Here is a 14,558-nt window from a genome sequence, read left to right as displayed (position 1 = left end):
ACATATGTCTGAAAGATGGCATAAGATGTGTCTGAAAGATGACACTTAATATGTCTGAAAAATGGCATAAGAGGTGTCTGAAAAATGACACTAGATATGTCTGAAAGATGGCATGAGATGTGTCTGAATGATGACATTAGATATGTCAGAAAGATGGCAGGTGATGAGTCTCAAAGATGACACTAGATATGTCTGAAAGATGACATAAGATGTGTCTGAAAGATGATACTTGAAATGTCTGAACGATGGCATGAGAGGTACCTGAAAGATGACACTAGATATGTCTGAAAGATGACATGAGATTTGTTTGAAAGATGGCACTAGATATGTCTGAAAGATGACATGAGATGTGTCCGAAAGAAACACGACTACGAGGATCCACAGTAGTGCGCAGTACCACGTATGCCACTGAATTTTTTTATATAAAAAAATTGTTTCCTTTCGCTTGTTTGGTAAATCGATGAAAAAAATTATTTGGAAGCAATTAACCATCCTTAACTACTGGGCAAATTGGAGGCTGAAAATCAGCTTTCCACAAAAGGGGTAAGATTTTTGGAAAATTCAAATTATATGGCATCCATCACAGATCTGCGATTAATATTACTCTCAGTTTTTCGATAAGTCCTTAAAATATCCTGAAACATCTTCAAAGCCAACATTCAAATCCAACCCTTTAGAGTTATATATATTTTTGAACAACATTATTTTAAGTGAGAAAAATTGGTTGATAAAAAAAAGTTAATAAACAAAATCTCATTCAATTTTTAAACTATCGTGTCAAAATTGTTCGTGTTTTAGGCTGGAAATTCTCTAGAGAAGAATTGTTAAAGACGCATAGATATTCGATTGATACAGCTTGATGAACTAGATAGAAGGCATTGGGTTCAAGGGAATCTGATTGATGAAGTCCAATTTTAGACTAATCGATTAATTTAGATTTTAGGTTTATTCAGCTGAATGTGGCTGCGAAAAGAAAATCGTACTCAATAGGATTGATGAGTCGTTGTTGGACTCAATCCTGGAGCAATTTGATAGCAAGCAGCAATGCAGCTGCAATTGGTAAATACTTTTGTATTTGAGTACATTAGTCTTTTTTAATGATATTGTTCTATCGCAACCGCGTGCCTCCCAGAGGATTTAGCCCGGATGTGCGTTTTTTTCTGTACTCTCAATTGTTTATTTCATGAAGAAGTGCATAGTATAATATGTAAATAAGATTCAAAGTTATTGTCATATGGAAGACACTATTAAAATGTGATATAGCACATCCAATCCTTGCATACCTGCTGTTAAATTGGAGTAGGGGAGGAAAAGGATGTAGTAATGATGATATGTATGTAAACAAAGGTTTTGTATAAATAACTAAATAATTCTATCAATCATTCTAAAATAATCTCTAAGTTTATTCCAGTGTATTTTAGGACCATCATCCCATCGCCGACGCAACCGTTCGCTTGTCTGATGATGCACGACACGACAGACGCAGGCTGCTCTCTTGGCTGATGATGGCATGCGTGAGAGCGAAATGATGATGACAGAAGAAACGAGCACGAACGGCACGAACGAGACCGAACGGACCGACCCGGATCAGCGGCGCTGAATGTAAATGATGACAGTTTTGAGACAGACGTTGTGATTGACGGATGTGTTGTGTGTGTGTTAAAACAATTAAATAGTCGATAGCATAGAAGTGAATAAAAAAAGAAATTTGAATGAAGCTTATATTGTGTTCATTGTTTTAGTAGAAGAAAACCCTACACAGAGGTGTTCAAGTCGTCCGTTGCAGGATCACTTCGGGAAGAAATAATTATCTCCGATAAGCGACTACCGATGTGCGGGAAATGTACTGTGTCCAGTCTTTTTCGTCAGTCGGATCCAAAATTCGTGCAATACTTTTTGGATCGACATGGGCATCGGATGGATTTGGCACGTGGACGTGCCTTATTGTTCAGCGACGTCTTTGAGTGGATGATCAACCATGGTGGAGTGAGAGTCAAACTGCGTGTGTGCACCACAGTCCTCATCGATAACATGATCACCGGCCACGCTTTCACCACTGTCCACCATCATCGCTCTTCCTGCGCCAGAAGACCGCTGTAATGGTTTACCGTCAAACGTTTAGAGGGGGAGATGTTGAGAACCACTGGATTATTGGCTCTCATGCTCTCGCCGATCTGCGTGCTCGCCGATAGCATTTCGTTATGCCTCGGTCGATGCACAATCGCAGACATTATTTTAGAAGTAATGTAGTCGCCGTGTCGTAAATACGTGTCGTCTTGTAATGTAATTTTATAGTGTAAATAAAGTTATGTTTTAATGTGTTTGTTATTCGCTACACCTGGGAGTTTAAATAGACAGCTATGTCTCCCGGCCACCCCGAACTCCAGGTCGTAACAGTGAACTACTTCTATAGGCCCATAACCTATTGGGGGGCTGGCCGTAGAGCGTTAATAAAATGAACTAATCGGTTTGGCTCTCAGAATAGTAATGAATAAATTTTCTCTTTATATGGCACTGCATCAAATTATCTGCTTCTCTTTCACTCTTACAGAAATTTTGTAAACAACAAGGCCAAGAAACGTCAAAATCCCATACACAATCAAAACAATGCAGTGCTCTATTGATAACAGATAACAAAATAGGGTTGCTAAGGTTGCTAGGGTTGCTTGCCGCTACGCGTCACCATCGCCTACTTCCACAATACGTTTCCAACGAATTTCGAAGAGCGCTGGATATGGACGGCATTCATCAAAAGACCTGCCCAGGTGCAGAAGGGATATGGCGATTCGCATACCGAAGGTCAAGCGTAGGACCACAGACAAACAGACGTAACACTTTGACCATTTTACGATTAAAATCATAGTCACAGAAACATATTCGCCCAACCATCACCTACACTGAAATAAATTTTGTTGTAGAAATGACCGATTCCATAGGAAAATTAATAACCTTACCTATGATTCTCAACCGACAACAAAATCTGTTAAGTTCACTGAAATATGACTGAAGTAACAATGCATTGCAGTAAATTTGACTAAAAGCGTAGTCGCCTCAACAACAAAACATTGTCAATTTTTCCTGGACACGCATCTTACAACACAGTATAGTTAAACATACAATGCCCAGCTGTTGAAATAAAATTATTTTTGGTAATGTTAACTGCACTGTTAGTCAAACTGACAGTGTTTTAGTGGAATTAACTGGAAATTATCGGTTGAGAATCATAGGTACGGTTATTAATTTAACCACAGAGAACAGACATCCAGGCTAGAACAAATTTCTTTCGGAAAGTTGTGTAAGGATTTGAATCTTTACTTGAGTAAGGTTGCAAACCAATACACGATGACAACACTAACGCCACCAAACACCATATTGCCACAGTCAGTGGTGAATTGAAACATTTCAAGTGGTGAATTAAATTAGTATTGGAAATTAACCGATTGCAGCGCCGCGCTATTGCCACTTGTGTTGCCGATTTCAAATGGCCGTTAAATTCCTTACACAGTTTCGGAACTGGACTTGGATGTCTGTTCTCTGTGATTTAACTATGGAATTGGCTGTTTCTACAACAAAATTTATTTCAGTGTAGGTGGCGGTAGTGAGCAAACGTCAAACTCGAACAAAAACTATGCGAGCGCCACGGATGGGCAGTTGGCCAACTATTACATTTTGAAAAAGACCGTTAAATCGGCGTACGATGGGAATTGGTCAAGTAGCACGAATGTCAGAGGAAAGAATAGCAAAAATAACATTCAGCAAGAGATCATCTAGAATTCGGCGAAACTGTGGACTGCACTGCACGCGATTGAGGACCTGGGAACACCACACATTTGAAGAAACTGAAAGAACATCGCCCAAAATCGACAAAGATGGTTATTCTACTAAACATTCGCTCGGCGCTGAAGTTAAGTTACTTTGTAGCCAAATAGGTTTTAAAGAAGGTAATAGGTACTCGTTCAATTGATTTAAACCTAGATTTGTACATACCTTAGTTTCAGTATGATGCTGTGATGTCCGTTACGTATTTTCTTCGATGTCTTCCGATCTTTCTTCTGAGGAGACGAGACTCCGATGTCATACAGCTTGCCACAAAACACACGTAACCTTCAGTCCGTAGTAAAACACATTCCTTTTCTCACAAATAACGCCGAGTGGTATAAGAATATCACTGTTGACATTCCCCCATCATCCCAAACCCCGGTGTACATGTGATCGAGACCCAAATCCGCTGTTCACTCACCTACTGCTTCACCAGGACAATTTCGGATAAATTAATATCCGAGTTGGTGCTTCCAACAATCTTCATTTTCTATAACCACTTCACGTTTAAATTAACCATTTAACGATATAATAATTACGCTTACCTACTCGTAGCAGCGAAATGCCATTCTTCAGAATGTGAACTCCAGGTGCCAGCACCTCGGCTGGATTCTTGGCCTTGTTAAGATTGATGGTGAAACCCCCGGCGCCAATAATCCGAATTGCATCCTCTGTAAAGAATCACAAATTATCAAGGTCAATCATCCCCGCCGGAACTCATTCCGACTTACTCTCCGTAGGGAAGCATTTAGCTCTCATCGCTATTTGAAGGACTGTCATTCCCGGTTCCGGCAGTATATCAACCACCGGTGCTCCACCAAAGGTCTGTCGAATGTCCTTCACTTCCAGCTCTCCCAAAGCCTCAACATTCCCGTTGTACAATGCCGCCGTTATGTCCTCTGCCTTTTTCAGCCCTTCCTCTCCGTGCACCAGCAACGTTAGCTCCTGAGCCAACCGCTTCTGCGCTTCCCAAAGCTCCGGCGTTCTCTGGTGTCTCGCCAGCACACTTCGAATCTCGTCCAGTGGCATAAATGTCAACAACTTCAGCAGTTTCTCCACCTCGGAGTCTGGTGTTCGTACGAAAAACTGATACAACGCATACGGCGAAGTCTTATCGCTGCTCAACCAAACCGCATTGCCCGCCGATTTCCCAAACTTGTCCCCCTCTTCGTTCGTAATCAACGGCAGCGTTATTCCGTAAACGTCCTTCCGATCGACCCTTGAAATCAACTCGTGACCAGACATAATGTTCCCCATCTGATCACTTCCACCAAGCTGGAACCGACAGCTGTGCGCTTTCAACAGATGCAGCCAATCGTACGCCTGGAAGATCTGATACGTAAACTCGGTGAAGCTCATTCCGCCTTCGCTCTGCAGCCGGCTCTGAACGGACGCCCGCGAAAGCATCGACCCCATCCGGAAGTGCCGCCCAATACTCGAAATAAACTGCACAAAGTTCAACTCCCGGTACCAATCGGCATTGTTGACCACCAGCACCGGCTTGAGAGCCCCGCTCTGGCCTCGCTTCTCCCACAGAAACCGCTCATGGTTGCGGAAGATCTGGTCAATCTGCGACCCGATACAGCTCAGGTTGTGATTGACCATGTCCAGCAGCATGGCCTGCCGTTCGGTTTTGCGCCCACTGGGGTCCCCGATTTGGCCGGTGGCACCTCCCAGCAGGGCGATCGGTTGATGGCCGGCGCGTTGGGCATGCAGAAGCCCGATGATCACCAGTAGGTTTCCCACGTGCAAACTGTCTGCTGTGGGATCGAACCCGGCGTAGATGGTTTGCGGGGACGATCCGAGCATACTGCGTGCTTTGTCACTGGAAGGATAGGAGAAAAAAATCAAAATGTCAATAATTTCGATTCCCATGGTGAAAGGCATACGGATGAGTTAAGCGGTGCAACAGCATCCGCACGATTGGTTCACATTGACGGATCTTCAAAAATTCCAACGACCTATCGATACTACCTCCCCTGACTTCAACCCTGTACACCACGAAAACATCAACAAAAAATATCGACTCACATCGCTTCGGCTGGAAAAACATCCTGAAAGAAGCCACGATCCTGTAGCTTCAGGATGTTCCCTTCGGTGTAGCTTCTCTTGGGTTGCTGCTGCTGCTGTAGTACCACCCGGAGGGAACGCCTGACTCCAATGTCCAACCTTCGCAGAATCATATCACTCCCGATTTCACCGCAAATTTCACAATCAAAACCGTGTGCGAAGTTCACGTTTGCACTCGCGCGCCGCCGTTCGGTTACTCAACTTTTCCGTCTGACAGCGATTTGTTTATGTGCGTTCCCTGCCGGAAAGTGTGCGAGACTGGAGGAGGACCAATCACGAGCGAGACTCGATGCACCACGTGCAACGCGCGCGTTGCGGTGCATCGTCCTTCGCATTTCTACGTCAAAGTTTGCTGACGGTGTGTGCGTGCGTACGCAAATGCAATCCGTCCGTCCGTCTCTGTTTTGATTGCTCGCCTACGCGGGTGGGAGAAATTGCAGTTTCAAGTGATTTTCCTGGAAATTTCGGTGGAATTTCCGAACGGTAGTTGATTTTTGTGTGTTCTGGTAGTGAAATTTGCGAGGACGTGCCGCGAAACAAGGGCGAAGAAGTGCTGAAACGGGTTGTTCGCTGGGAGTTTATTCGGACCGGAAATGAGCATCGCCAATTAGGTTCAATCAAGAAAAGTCGAGTCAGCAGCTTAGGTCCAGAAAAATGTGGAAACTTTGCAACATCAGTAGGAACCAGTACTTCCTGGTGGGGCTGCTGATTGGGTTCCTGTACAGTTACTATATGCCGCAGGATTTGACGGAAATTGTCACCGAATGTCCGGAGGCGACCGAGAAGGAACATCTGCTGGGTGAGGAAGCTAAGTATGGGAGCGAATTTGAGCCGCAGCTCAATCTGGAGCAGAAGCCTATGATCGCCAAGAAGCAGGTGAAGAACATCGTTCGGCCGAGATATTACTACACCGAGCTGGGGATTCGGGAGAAGTTGTTCGTCGGAGTGATGACCACGCAGGAGAATATCGATTCGCTGGCCACCGCTATCAATAAGACATCAGCTCACCTGGTCAACAAGATAAAGTTCTTCATCAATGCGGACAACGTCAAGACAAATTTCAAGTTGAAGAACATTGTTGGTTTTACGGACACCCGGGAGAACTTGAGGCCGTTCCATGTGCTGAAGTACATTGCGGATAACTATCTGGATGATTACGACTACTTCCTGCTGGTGACGGACACGGGATATGTCAATGCAAGGCTTCTCAAGGAACGCCTGTCTCACATTAGCATTAGTTTCGACGTCTACATGGGAACTGCCCACGGGGCGACCCTCCATGAGGGCGAGGACAAGCCCGCCGATGCTCAGTACTGCGACCTCCACGCGGGAATCGTCCTGAGCAGCAGCGTCATCCGCAAGATCCGCGCCAATCTGGACTGGTGCGTCCGAAGTGCTGTTTCCAATCAGCACAATCTCAACATTGGCCGGTGTGTGAAATACTCTAGCAAGATCGACGGCTGCCAACCGTCTTGGCAGGACATCAACGTCACCAGCTACAAACTGAACAGCTACAAGATCTACCGGGACCTGCACCTGATCAAGCACGAAGACGCCTTCAACAGAGCTTCCGTCGTCTACCCGATCACCACAGCGGACGATTTCTACCTGCTGCATGCGTACTTCTCCCGTGTCCACCTGGAACGGATCAACCATCGGAAGCAACAGATCCATGATCAGGCCTCCACCATCTCGAACGGAACCCTCCCCAACGACATCCTGGAGGTTCGTTGGCCCTTGGGCGTCCCGAAACCGAATCCCCCGGAATCCCGCCACGACATCGTCCCCTGGACACACCTCAACCTGACCCACTCGTTCATGTGGAACTCCGAAGTCAACGTTCGGCCACTCTCCACCGTGGACGCCGAGGACATCCGGAACATCCTGAACAAAACCATCCTCGAAGCATTCCGCACCAACCCGGATCTCGAATACCGTGCCATCCACTCGGCCTACCGCAAGTTCGATGCCGTCCGGGGGATGGACTATCGGATGCACTTGAACTTCTACGACCGGAAACGGCGCCAACCGGTGCTGAAATCGTTCGAGGTGGTCAAACCCATTGGGCTGATCGAGATCGTTCCGTCGCCGTACGTCACCGAGAGCACTCGGATTGCCATTCTGCTGCCGACGTTCGAACATCAGGTGCCGGAGGCGTTGCAGTTTGTGCAGAACTACGAACGCGTCTGCATGGACAACCAGGACAACACGTTCCTGATGCTGGTGAGTGGGTGCTAACAAATTCAATGTAGATGCTCATATCCTCTCCTTGCTTCGAGATGTTGTACCATCGTTGGAGTTAAATTGGTTTTTGGATCCCGGGAGTATGACATTTAGTTTCAGGGAAACGAAAAAACTGGGAAGGCTTCAGGTTGTTCACCCTGTATCTTTTGGTTTTCTCGACGTAGCCCGTCGGAACGCATTCCAGATTCGGCTTCTTGCCGGACCATTGAGTTGTCCAAAAAAAGTCTCACGAAACCTACTGCAAGCCTATCCATATACGGGAGAACAAAAGATGTTTACAAAGTTCTTACAGATAAATTAACATGGAAAATCTGAACACAAACCACTACCACACAGGAATTTCGATTGGTCAATGCTTATTACGCGGTGACGCCATGACGATACAGTAGGTACTCAGCAGTAGCAGCAACCTCCGCTCAGAATCCTTTCTACAGTTGGGCTATATGAATCTGTTGGCACGCTCCGCCATGTCATTTTGCTACCGGGTATGGGGGCATCCATTAAGTACGTCACGCTCATAGGGGGGAGGGGGGGTTCAGGAAAGTGTGACAAGTAATGCATTAGGTATACGAAAAACCCGTACGAAGGGGGGAGGGGGGGTCTGAAATTCCCAAATATTGCGTGACGTACTAAATGGATGCCCCCTATACGCATTTGTTGTTCGATGAACAATTCTGTGTTGCTTCAAGTACTTGCCTTATAATCCGCGCTGACATATTCTCCTCCGTTGTCTGTTCTTCTTATTTTCAGCTTTCGTCCAGATTCTCGTTCCGCCATTGTGTGAAAATCATGGAAAGTTTTGATAACCTCAGCTTCCGACTGCGATTTCAAGAAATACGTCCACATCCTGCGTAACTTTTTGTCCACGGAAACTTCAGCTTCAGGATTGTTGCCAACTTCATTCCGGCAATGAGCAGATCATCAACATAGCGAGCGACGTAAATCGCATCATTCCCCCTCTCGTCGGTACGGCTGTAAAGACAGTTGTTATGCTTGGAACGGACGAATCCCAACTTCAACAGCGCTTGATTGAACTTCTCGTTTCAACGCCTACAGGATTGCTTCAACGCGTAGAGTGATTTCTATTGAATTGGCAGAGCCAGTAAAACGCGTCTGGTTTCGGTTGGTGTTACAGTGGAAGTAAGAAAAAAAATATTTAAAACTATTCTAAGCTTACTACGGTATGTTTATCTACGTTGCTACGCTAGATTGTCGGTTGCCATCCAACATCCCTGCTCAAACGTACAATCCTAGTTTGGATCTCAGCATCTCGAAAAGTCCACGAGGCAGTCCCTTGATGAACAAGTCCGCTAGCTGGTCAGTCGTTGAAATGTACATGATTTTGAACGTACCATCTTGCATCTTCTCACGAATAAAATTATAGCGGACTCCAACAAACGCAGCGCTTCGATCCTGACAAGAATCTTCCATCCGATAAGACCTCTTGGATTATTCTGCCAGCAATCGTTGCTTCTCGGTTTCCAACGTCAGCTCGTTTTCACCGATGTTCTCCAAAGCCGTTACCAAAGAGTCGTCGCTATCGGGAAGGGTAAAAAATAACTGCGACACCGTATCGTTCTCCTCGAGTTTCGCGCCAGCGGTCTTGAGTTGTCGTACAATGTCGTCGAACTGCTGGATATGATGCCACATTAAAGTTCCCTCCTTCATCCGAAATCTCGCCAGCTGTTTTTGTAGCAGTTTCGGACTTGCAACAGACTTCTTTGCTTAGGTATCTTCAAGGGCCTTCCACATATCGCGAGCCGTCTCCTTGTCCCGGACTATACCGAGACACTCATCGGAAAGGAATCCAACCAAGAGAGATTTCGCCTTCCGATCTGTCTGCAAGAACTTCGCTCTTCCAGCATTCGCTTCACCGGGGACAGGCTTCGTTAGGACCTCCGAAACATCCGCTGCATCCAGATAGAGTTGAATACGAAAACGCCAGTTCTCGATATTCGTTCTGTTCAGTTGCGGAATTCCGAAACCTTTCTTCGCTGACGAGCCCATAACCTCGAACAGACACGGCTCAAACAACAACGAACAAGTTTTATTAAATGTAAAAAAAACTTCTTTACATTACGGTGTCTTGATGTGGAATAAGGTTGAAAATTTTCAGGAATGTCAAAGACATTTATCCAACGTCTACCTCGTTAACATAAAGGTTGACGCACAGATAAACTCTTCGCAGTGATCTTCATACTTCCTTCGTTTGCTGCTGCCACGGTATCACATGACGACGGTTTGCTGATGTCCAGTAGGTTGCTGTTGCGCGTCATACGCACACTTAAGCCTGGAACACATAGCGTCCGTTCCGTCGAGGTTTGCGTTTTTTGACAGTTTTCCCATGGTAAATGTGTCAAACTACTGTCATGCACACGCAAACGTATTCATTGTGTGGGGCACTTTACTCCAGAAACGAAACACCGGTCTTCATCGAGCTGCGACAGACTTCTTCACTAGCAATTCCACTTCGCATCTTCGCTGCAAACGCTGGATCACTTGACATTGCCTAAACCTCTTCAAGAAGTTTCGTTTTTATGTCTACAGCCAGTGATATGTATGGCCGCGTGCTTAAAAAACATCATCATTGGACGGTAATCAGTAATAGCAAAACCTATCCCATTGAGTTGATGAGCAGTCGAGACAATACGGTTCACGTAATCTCCCATGGATTCGCACGATGTCAGATCCGTCTTGATCAATTTGTGGACTCACCTGGTCAGTCTCGAATTCTCGGAGGCTCTCTCCAGCTTCTCCCCCTGACGATCCTTGTCTGCGTTTACAGCGCCATAGGTTCTGTCGGACTTCATCTTCGGCCTCACAACCCACCAGAGATCCTTGAGCTTTCAAGAAAGTCTGTACAGCGAACTTTTAGGTGACCCAGTTATCTCTTTCGTTCTGACATTCGATTTCAGAAAGGTTGTTTGAAGTGACTATGCTTGAGGATCCAGCTGTGTCGGAAGTCATCTTGAACGGCAAACGATTTAGAAAAATCTTCAAAAACCTGTCGAGAATAGACACTATTAGAACTACGCAGTAATATCGACTGGCTCCTACTAAGGTTGAAACAGAAATGAATATTTCATTTGCTTGAAATTTAAACTAGCATAACCATGGGTTGCTACCATTATTGGTTTTAATCTGAGTTTTAATATAAGACGTCTGCAGTTTGATGTCCGTGTTAGAGAACGGTTTATATGTGTTGTGCTTGTTGTTAATCGTCACCCAAAATGGCCTAAAAGTAGAGAATTAGATCACAGAATTAGATTGAGGCTGCATTTCGTGAGTCTGTATAAGGCCAAAGCGCTACAAATGTTCAGATACGTTCAGCGGCACTCCTATTTACATATAAAATTACCTAAAACATTCGTATCACTTTTTCAAAGTGTAACAATCCCTGATTTGTTGGACTCCTGTTGTTGTCGTTAATCTTCCCCAGAAAAATCCTTCCAACAAATCAAGCCAATTACATATATCCGTTTCATCCTCTTTCTCTCTCACCCCCACCAGATCTTCTACTACCGTGCGGACACGCCCAGCAAGGGCGACGAGGACGTCTTCCTGCCGCTAAAAAACCTAGCCCTGGGTCTCACCGAGAAGCACAAACAGGACGGATCGCGCGTCGCATGGGTCTCGATCCGGTTGCCGCCGGAGCTGAGCGCCCCGTTCAACCTGAACCACCTGTACTCCACCTCGCTGTACGGTCCCAATCAGCTCCTAAGCTTCGTGGCCACCGATTTGGCCCTGCGCAAGATCGGCCTGGACAGCTTGGTCATGATCTGCTCCAGTGCGGCCACCTTCCGGTCGGATTTCCTGAACCGGGTCCGCATGAACACCATCGCCGGCTTCCAGGTGTTCAGCCCGATCGGGTTCACCATGTATCCCTGCCGGTGGACCAAGCTGTGCAAGGAGTGCGACGGATGTGACGTCGGCCAGAGCAGCGGCTACTTCGACCGGGCCAACTACGACGTGGTTTCGTTCTACAGCCGAGACTACGTGGAATCGAGGAAGTTGCTGGAGCAACAGCTGCCGATAGTGCGTAGCGACAGGGATATTGTCAATTTGGTCAACTACACCCAGGAGGATGGAATCCAGAACGTGGCCGAGTTGTTCGTGCGGGCCAACACCAAGATCCACGTGCTGAGGGGAATCGAGCCCAATCTGCGACTTGGGAGGGCAATGGAGAACTTCCTGGCGGCGGACCCCGAGGGAGAACAACTGGCGGCACTGCGGTGCGAGGAATCGAACGAGGAACGATGTGTTAGGATCGCCTCCAAGAAGCAGATCGGAGACGTGCTGGTGCAGTACGGGAACAGCCAGCAGGAGAACGAGGTGAAGAAGTAGCACAACAGGAACTGGTAGCATTTGTAGTCGAATATAAATCATTCTAGAACAAAGCAAAAACTCTTGCCAAATAACTGAATTGTATACTAAGCTTTCCCGGTGAAGCAGCATTTAGAACGGTAATTCTCCTCTCTTTTGAGAAGTGCTGCCTTATAGGTTCCCTATATATATAGAAGATAAGCCAAACTCGTGTATTTACTCGTCTGTGTCAGGAAGGTATTGTTCGTTTGTAGGGGTTTAAAATACCAATAAAAAGTGCCTTGTTGTCCAGAGCAGAGCTGGATAAAGTTAAAATAATTTCATACAACGTGATGACTACAATGCACATGCTTCAACACTCTTCCTGTTAGGTACCTATGGATAATGAGAGTCGGAAAGGGTTGTTGACCTTCATTTGACAGCACCAAGATCATGTATAAGTAGGTCGGCTACAGCTCATTTAAGAACTGTTCTAGTTTACGAACAGTTGTAAAAGTTCACAAAAAATACTAAGAATCAGCCTTCTTTCCTTTCTATCGCTTGAAACCGCTTGTGGCATTTCAAATGCTTGGATATAATTCTACTAAAAATCACATAAAATATAAAGACTCAACGCGAATCCTTTCCCTCCGTCAATCGAGAGAAAGTTAACTAAAATTACAAAAATAAACTTACCAATCAAATACGAAGCGGAACACACTCCTTCTCACTTGTAATACCCACGATGCTGCTGTTGCTGCTGCTGATGATGATGGTGCTGCATCTGCCGCTGCTGCCGAAGTTCCTTCCTCGTCTCCCGGATCAGCTGTTTGGTGGTATTTTCGTCGGCATCGTCCCATCCGGCCCGCGGCCCATCGTCGTTCCAGTCGGTCAGTCCATCCTCCACCGGAATGTCGATTTGGGCCGTGAGGCGGGAAAACTGCGACCCACTCGGGTCATCCTGCGGCCCATTCTCGGCAATGTACACCTTCGGCTGACTGAACGTCTTCGGGGCCATGTCTTGGAAAAAGTCTATCTGCTCCTCCGGTGGCGGTTCCCGCGGGGGCGGAGGAGCAGCCAGCTGCTCCCGGTACCGCTCGATGTGCTCCTCCACCGTCTTGGGCGAATCGTCCCACGAGTTCCAGTCTTTTTCCACCACGTTCTGCTGAAAAGAAGTTTAATGTTACACACCATTCTACCCATGTCTCAATCCCAGAAACTCACCTTATATCTAGCTCCAGAATCGCGCACCACATCCACGGAATTGAGTGCCGTATCAGCACCCTCGCAGGTCGAGCCTTTCCTGCGGCGTGAGCAACAGCATAGGATTCGCTTGATCAGTGCGGCCACCGTTATCAGCAGGTGCCGTAACCGAGTCATTACCAGATTGGTGATCATCGCTACCACTACCTACTTAGGCAAAATAAACTAAACCTAAACCACCGGCAGCAAACCGCGCGAAATGCACATTAAAGCGAGCTAGTTGATGAGGCGAAACGTTGAGCCGATGGACAGACGGATGCCACCGGATTGCGCGGAAATAATCCGGAAAATATTCGTGTCTGGTGGAAGGAGGCAGACGTTCCGTCCGACGTACGCAAAGGCAGGATGTTTTTTTTTTCTGGCGCATCTGACAGATCTAATGTTTACGTTTCGCTGATGATGACGTTCTTGTGAATGAACTCTTCTGGCGCCTCATGCATGAACGCTGTTGTATTTAGGGATGTCTAAAAAGGATTCCGATTCTTGTACTGAACCAGCCAAATGAACATAAGATTTTCATAAGGCCCAACCTAAAGGCAAGACAGATGTAACGAGAGCAAATCTGCCGTGTGCAGCATAGTTGTCCCATGTTCTATCGGAATCCCTATTAACATGGAACAACTATTGATTGATGCACCAAGCGAAAGGAAGAAGAAGTTTTGACATCCAAGTGGTGTGCCGTCGATGAGATCCTCGTCGCTGATTGGTCGATGGATGTAAACGGCACACCGCTTGGATGTCAAAACTAGAGTCCCTATAAAAACTAGACTGACTCTAGTCAAAACTGCTTATTCTTATCGCTTAGTGCATCAATAAATGCTGCGCACGGCAGAAATCAGGCCAAACATTTCTATAGGTCC

At 46.2% G+C, this 14,558-nt stretch overlaps 3 protein-coding genes across 4 annotated transcripts; 1 reads left to right on the top strand and 2 right to left on the bottom strand.

The window, feature by feature from the left end:
• Positions 1-4,287: 4,287 nt before the first annotated feature.
• LOC134284926 (tyrosine--tRNA ligase, mitochondrial-like) lies at positions 4,288-6,145 on the bottom strand. The gene is made up of 3 exons (XM_062844501.1): positions 5,851-6,145; positions 4,551-5,644; positions 4,288-4,490 (listed from the first exon to the last, which is right to left on the bottom strand). Exons 1-3 carry the CDS (start codon positions 6,000-6,002, stop codon positions 4,327-4,329), a joined length of 1,410 nt encoding a protein of 469 aa, XP_062700485.1. The 5' UTR covers positions 6,003-6,145; the 3' UTR covers positions 4,288-4,326.
• A 160-nt stretch (positions 6,146-6,305) lies between these two features.
• On the top strand, positions 6,306-12,774 carry LOC134284925 (chondroitin sulfate synthase 2-like). The gene is made up of 2 exons (XM_062844500.1): positions 6,306-8,112; positions 11,644-12,774. Exons 1-2 carry the CDS (start codon positions 6,544-6,546, stop codon positions 12,475-12,477), a joined length of 2,403 nt encoding a protein of 800 aa, XP_062700484.1. The 5' UTR covers positions 6,306-6,543; the 3' UTR covers positions 12,478-12,774.
• A 240-nt stretch (positions 12,775-13,014) lies between these two features.
• LOC134284927 (uncharacterized) lies at positions 13,015-14,073 on the bottom strand. 2 transcript variants are annotated; one of them, XM_062844502.1, is made up of 2 exons: positions 13,660-14,073; positions 13,015-13,600 (listed from the first exon to the last, which is right to left on the bottom strand). In XM_062844502.1, exons 1-2 carry the CDS (start codon positions 13,831-13,833, stop codon positions 13,163-13,165), a joined length of 612 nt encoding a protein of 203 aa, XP_062700486.1. In that variant the 5' UTR covers positions 13,834-14,073; the 3' UTR covers positions 13,015-13,162. The 2 variants fall into 2 exon arrangements, with proteins under 2 accessions (XP_062700486.1, XP_062700487.1); XM_062844503.1 differs by having other exon boundaries at positions 13,015-13,597; positions 13,660-14,072.
• Positions 14,074-14,558: the final 485 nt, after the last annotated feature.

Source organism: Aedes albopictus, chromosome 1, assembly GCF_035046485.1.
Source record: "Aedes albopictus strain Foshan chromosome 1, AalbF5, whole genome shotgun sequence".
NCBI lineage: Eukaryota > Metazoa > Arthropoda > Insecta > Diptera > Culicidae > Aedes > Aedes albopictus.
Note: the sequence above shows the minus strand (reverse complement) of the source record. Positions and strands in the feature narration are given on the sequence as shown.

Excerpts from the sequence above, each read along its gene's own strand:
- LOC134284925 (XM_062844500.1), top strand. The coding sequence starts at position 6,544 with ATGTGGAAACTTTGCAACATCAGTAGGAACCAGTACTTCCTGGTGGGG. Across the intron at positions 8,113-11,643 it reads ACAACACGTTCCTGATGCTG|ATCTTCTACTACCGTGCGGA; the intron begins GTGAGTGGGTGC and ends CACCCCCACCAG.
- LOC134284926 (XM_062844501.1), bottom strand. The coding sequence starts at position 6,002 with ATGATTCTGCGAAGGTTGGACATTGGAGTCAGGCGTTCCCTCCGGGTG. Across the intron at positions 5,645-5,850 it reads GTTTTTCCAGCCGAAGCGAT|TGACAAAGCACGCAGTATGC; the intron begins GTGAGTCGATAT and ends CTATCCTTCCAG. Across the intron at positions 4,491-4,550 it reads TAAATGCTTCCCTACGGAGA|AGGATGCAATTCGGATTATT; the intron begins GTAAGTCGGAAT and ends GATTCTTTACAG.
- LOC134284927 (XM_062844502.1), bottom strand. The coding sequence starts at position 13,833 with ATGATCACCAATCTGGTAATGACTCGGTTACGGCACCTGCTGATAACG. Across the intron at positions 13,601-13,659 it reads ATTCTGGAGCTAGATATAAG|CAGAACGTGGTGGAAAAAGA; the intron begins GTGAGTTTCTGG and ends ACTTCTTTTCAG.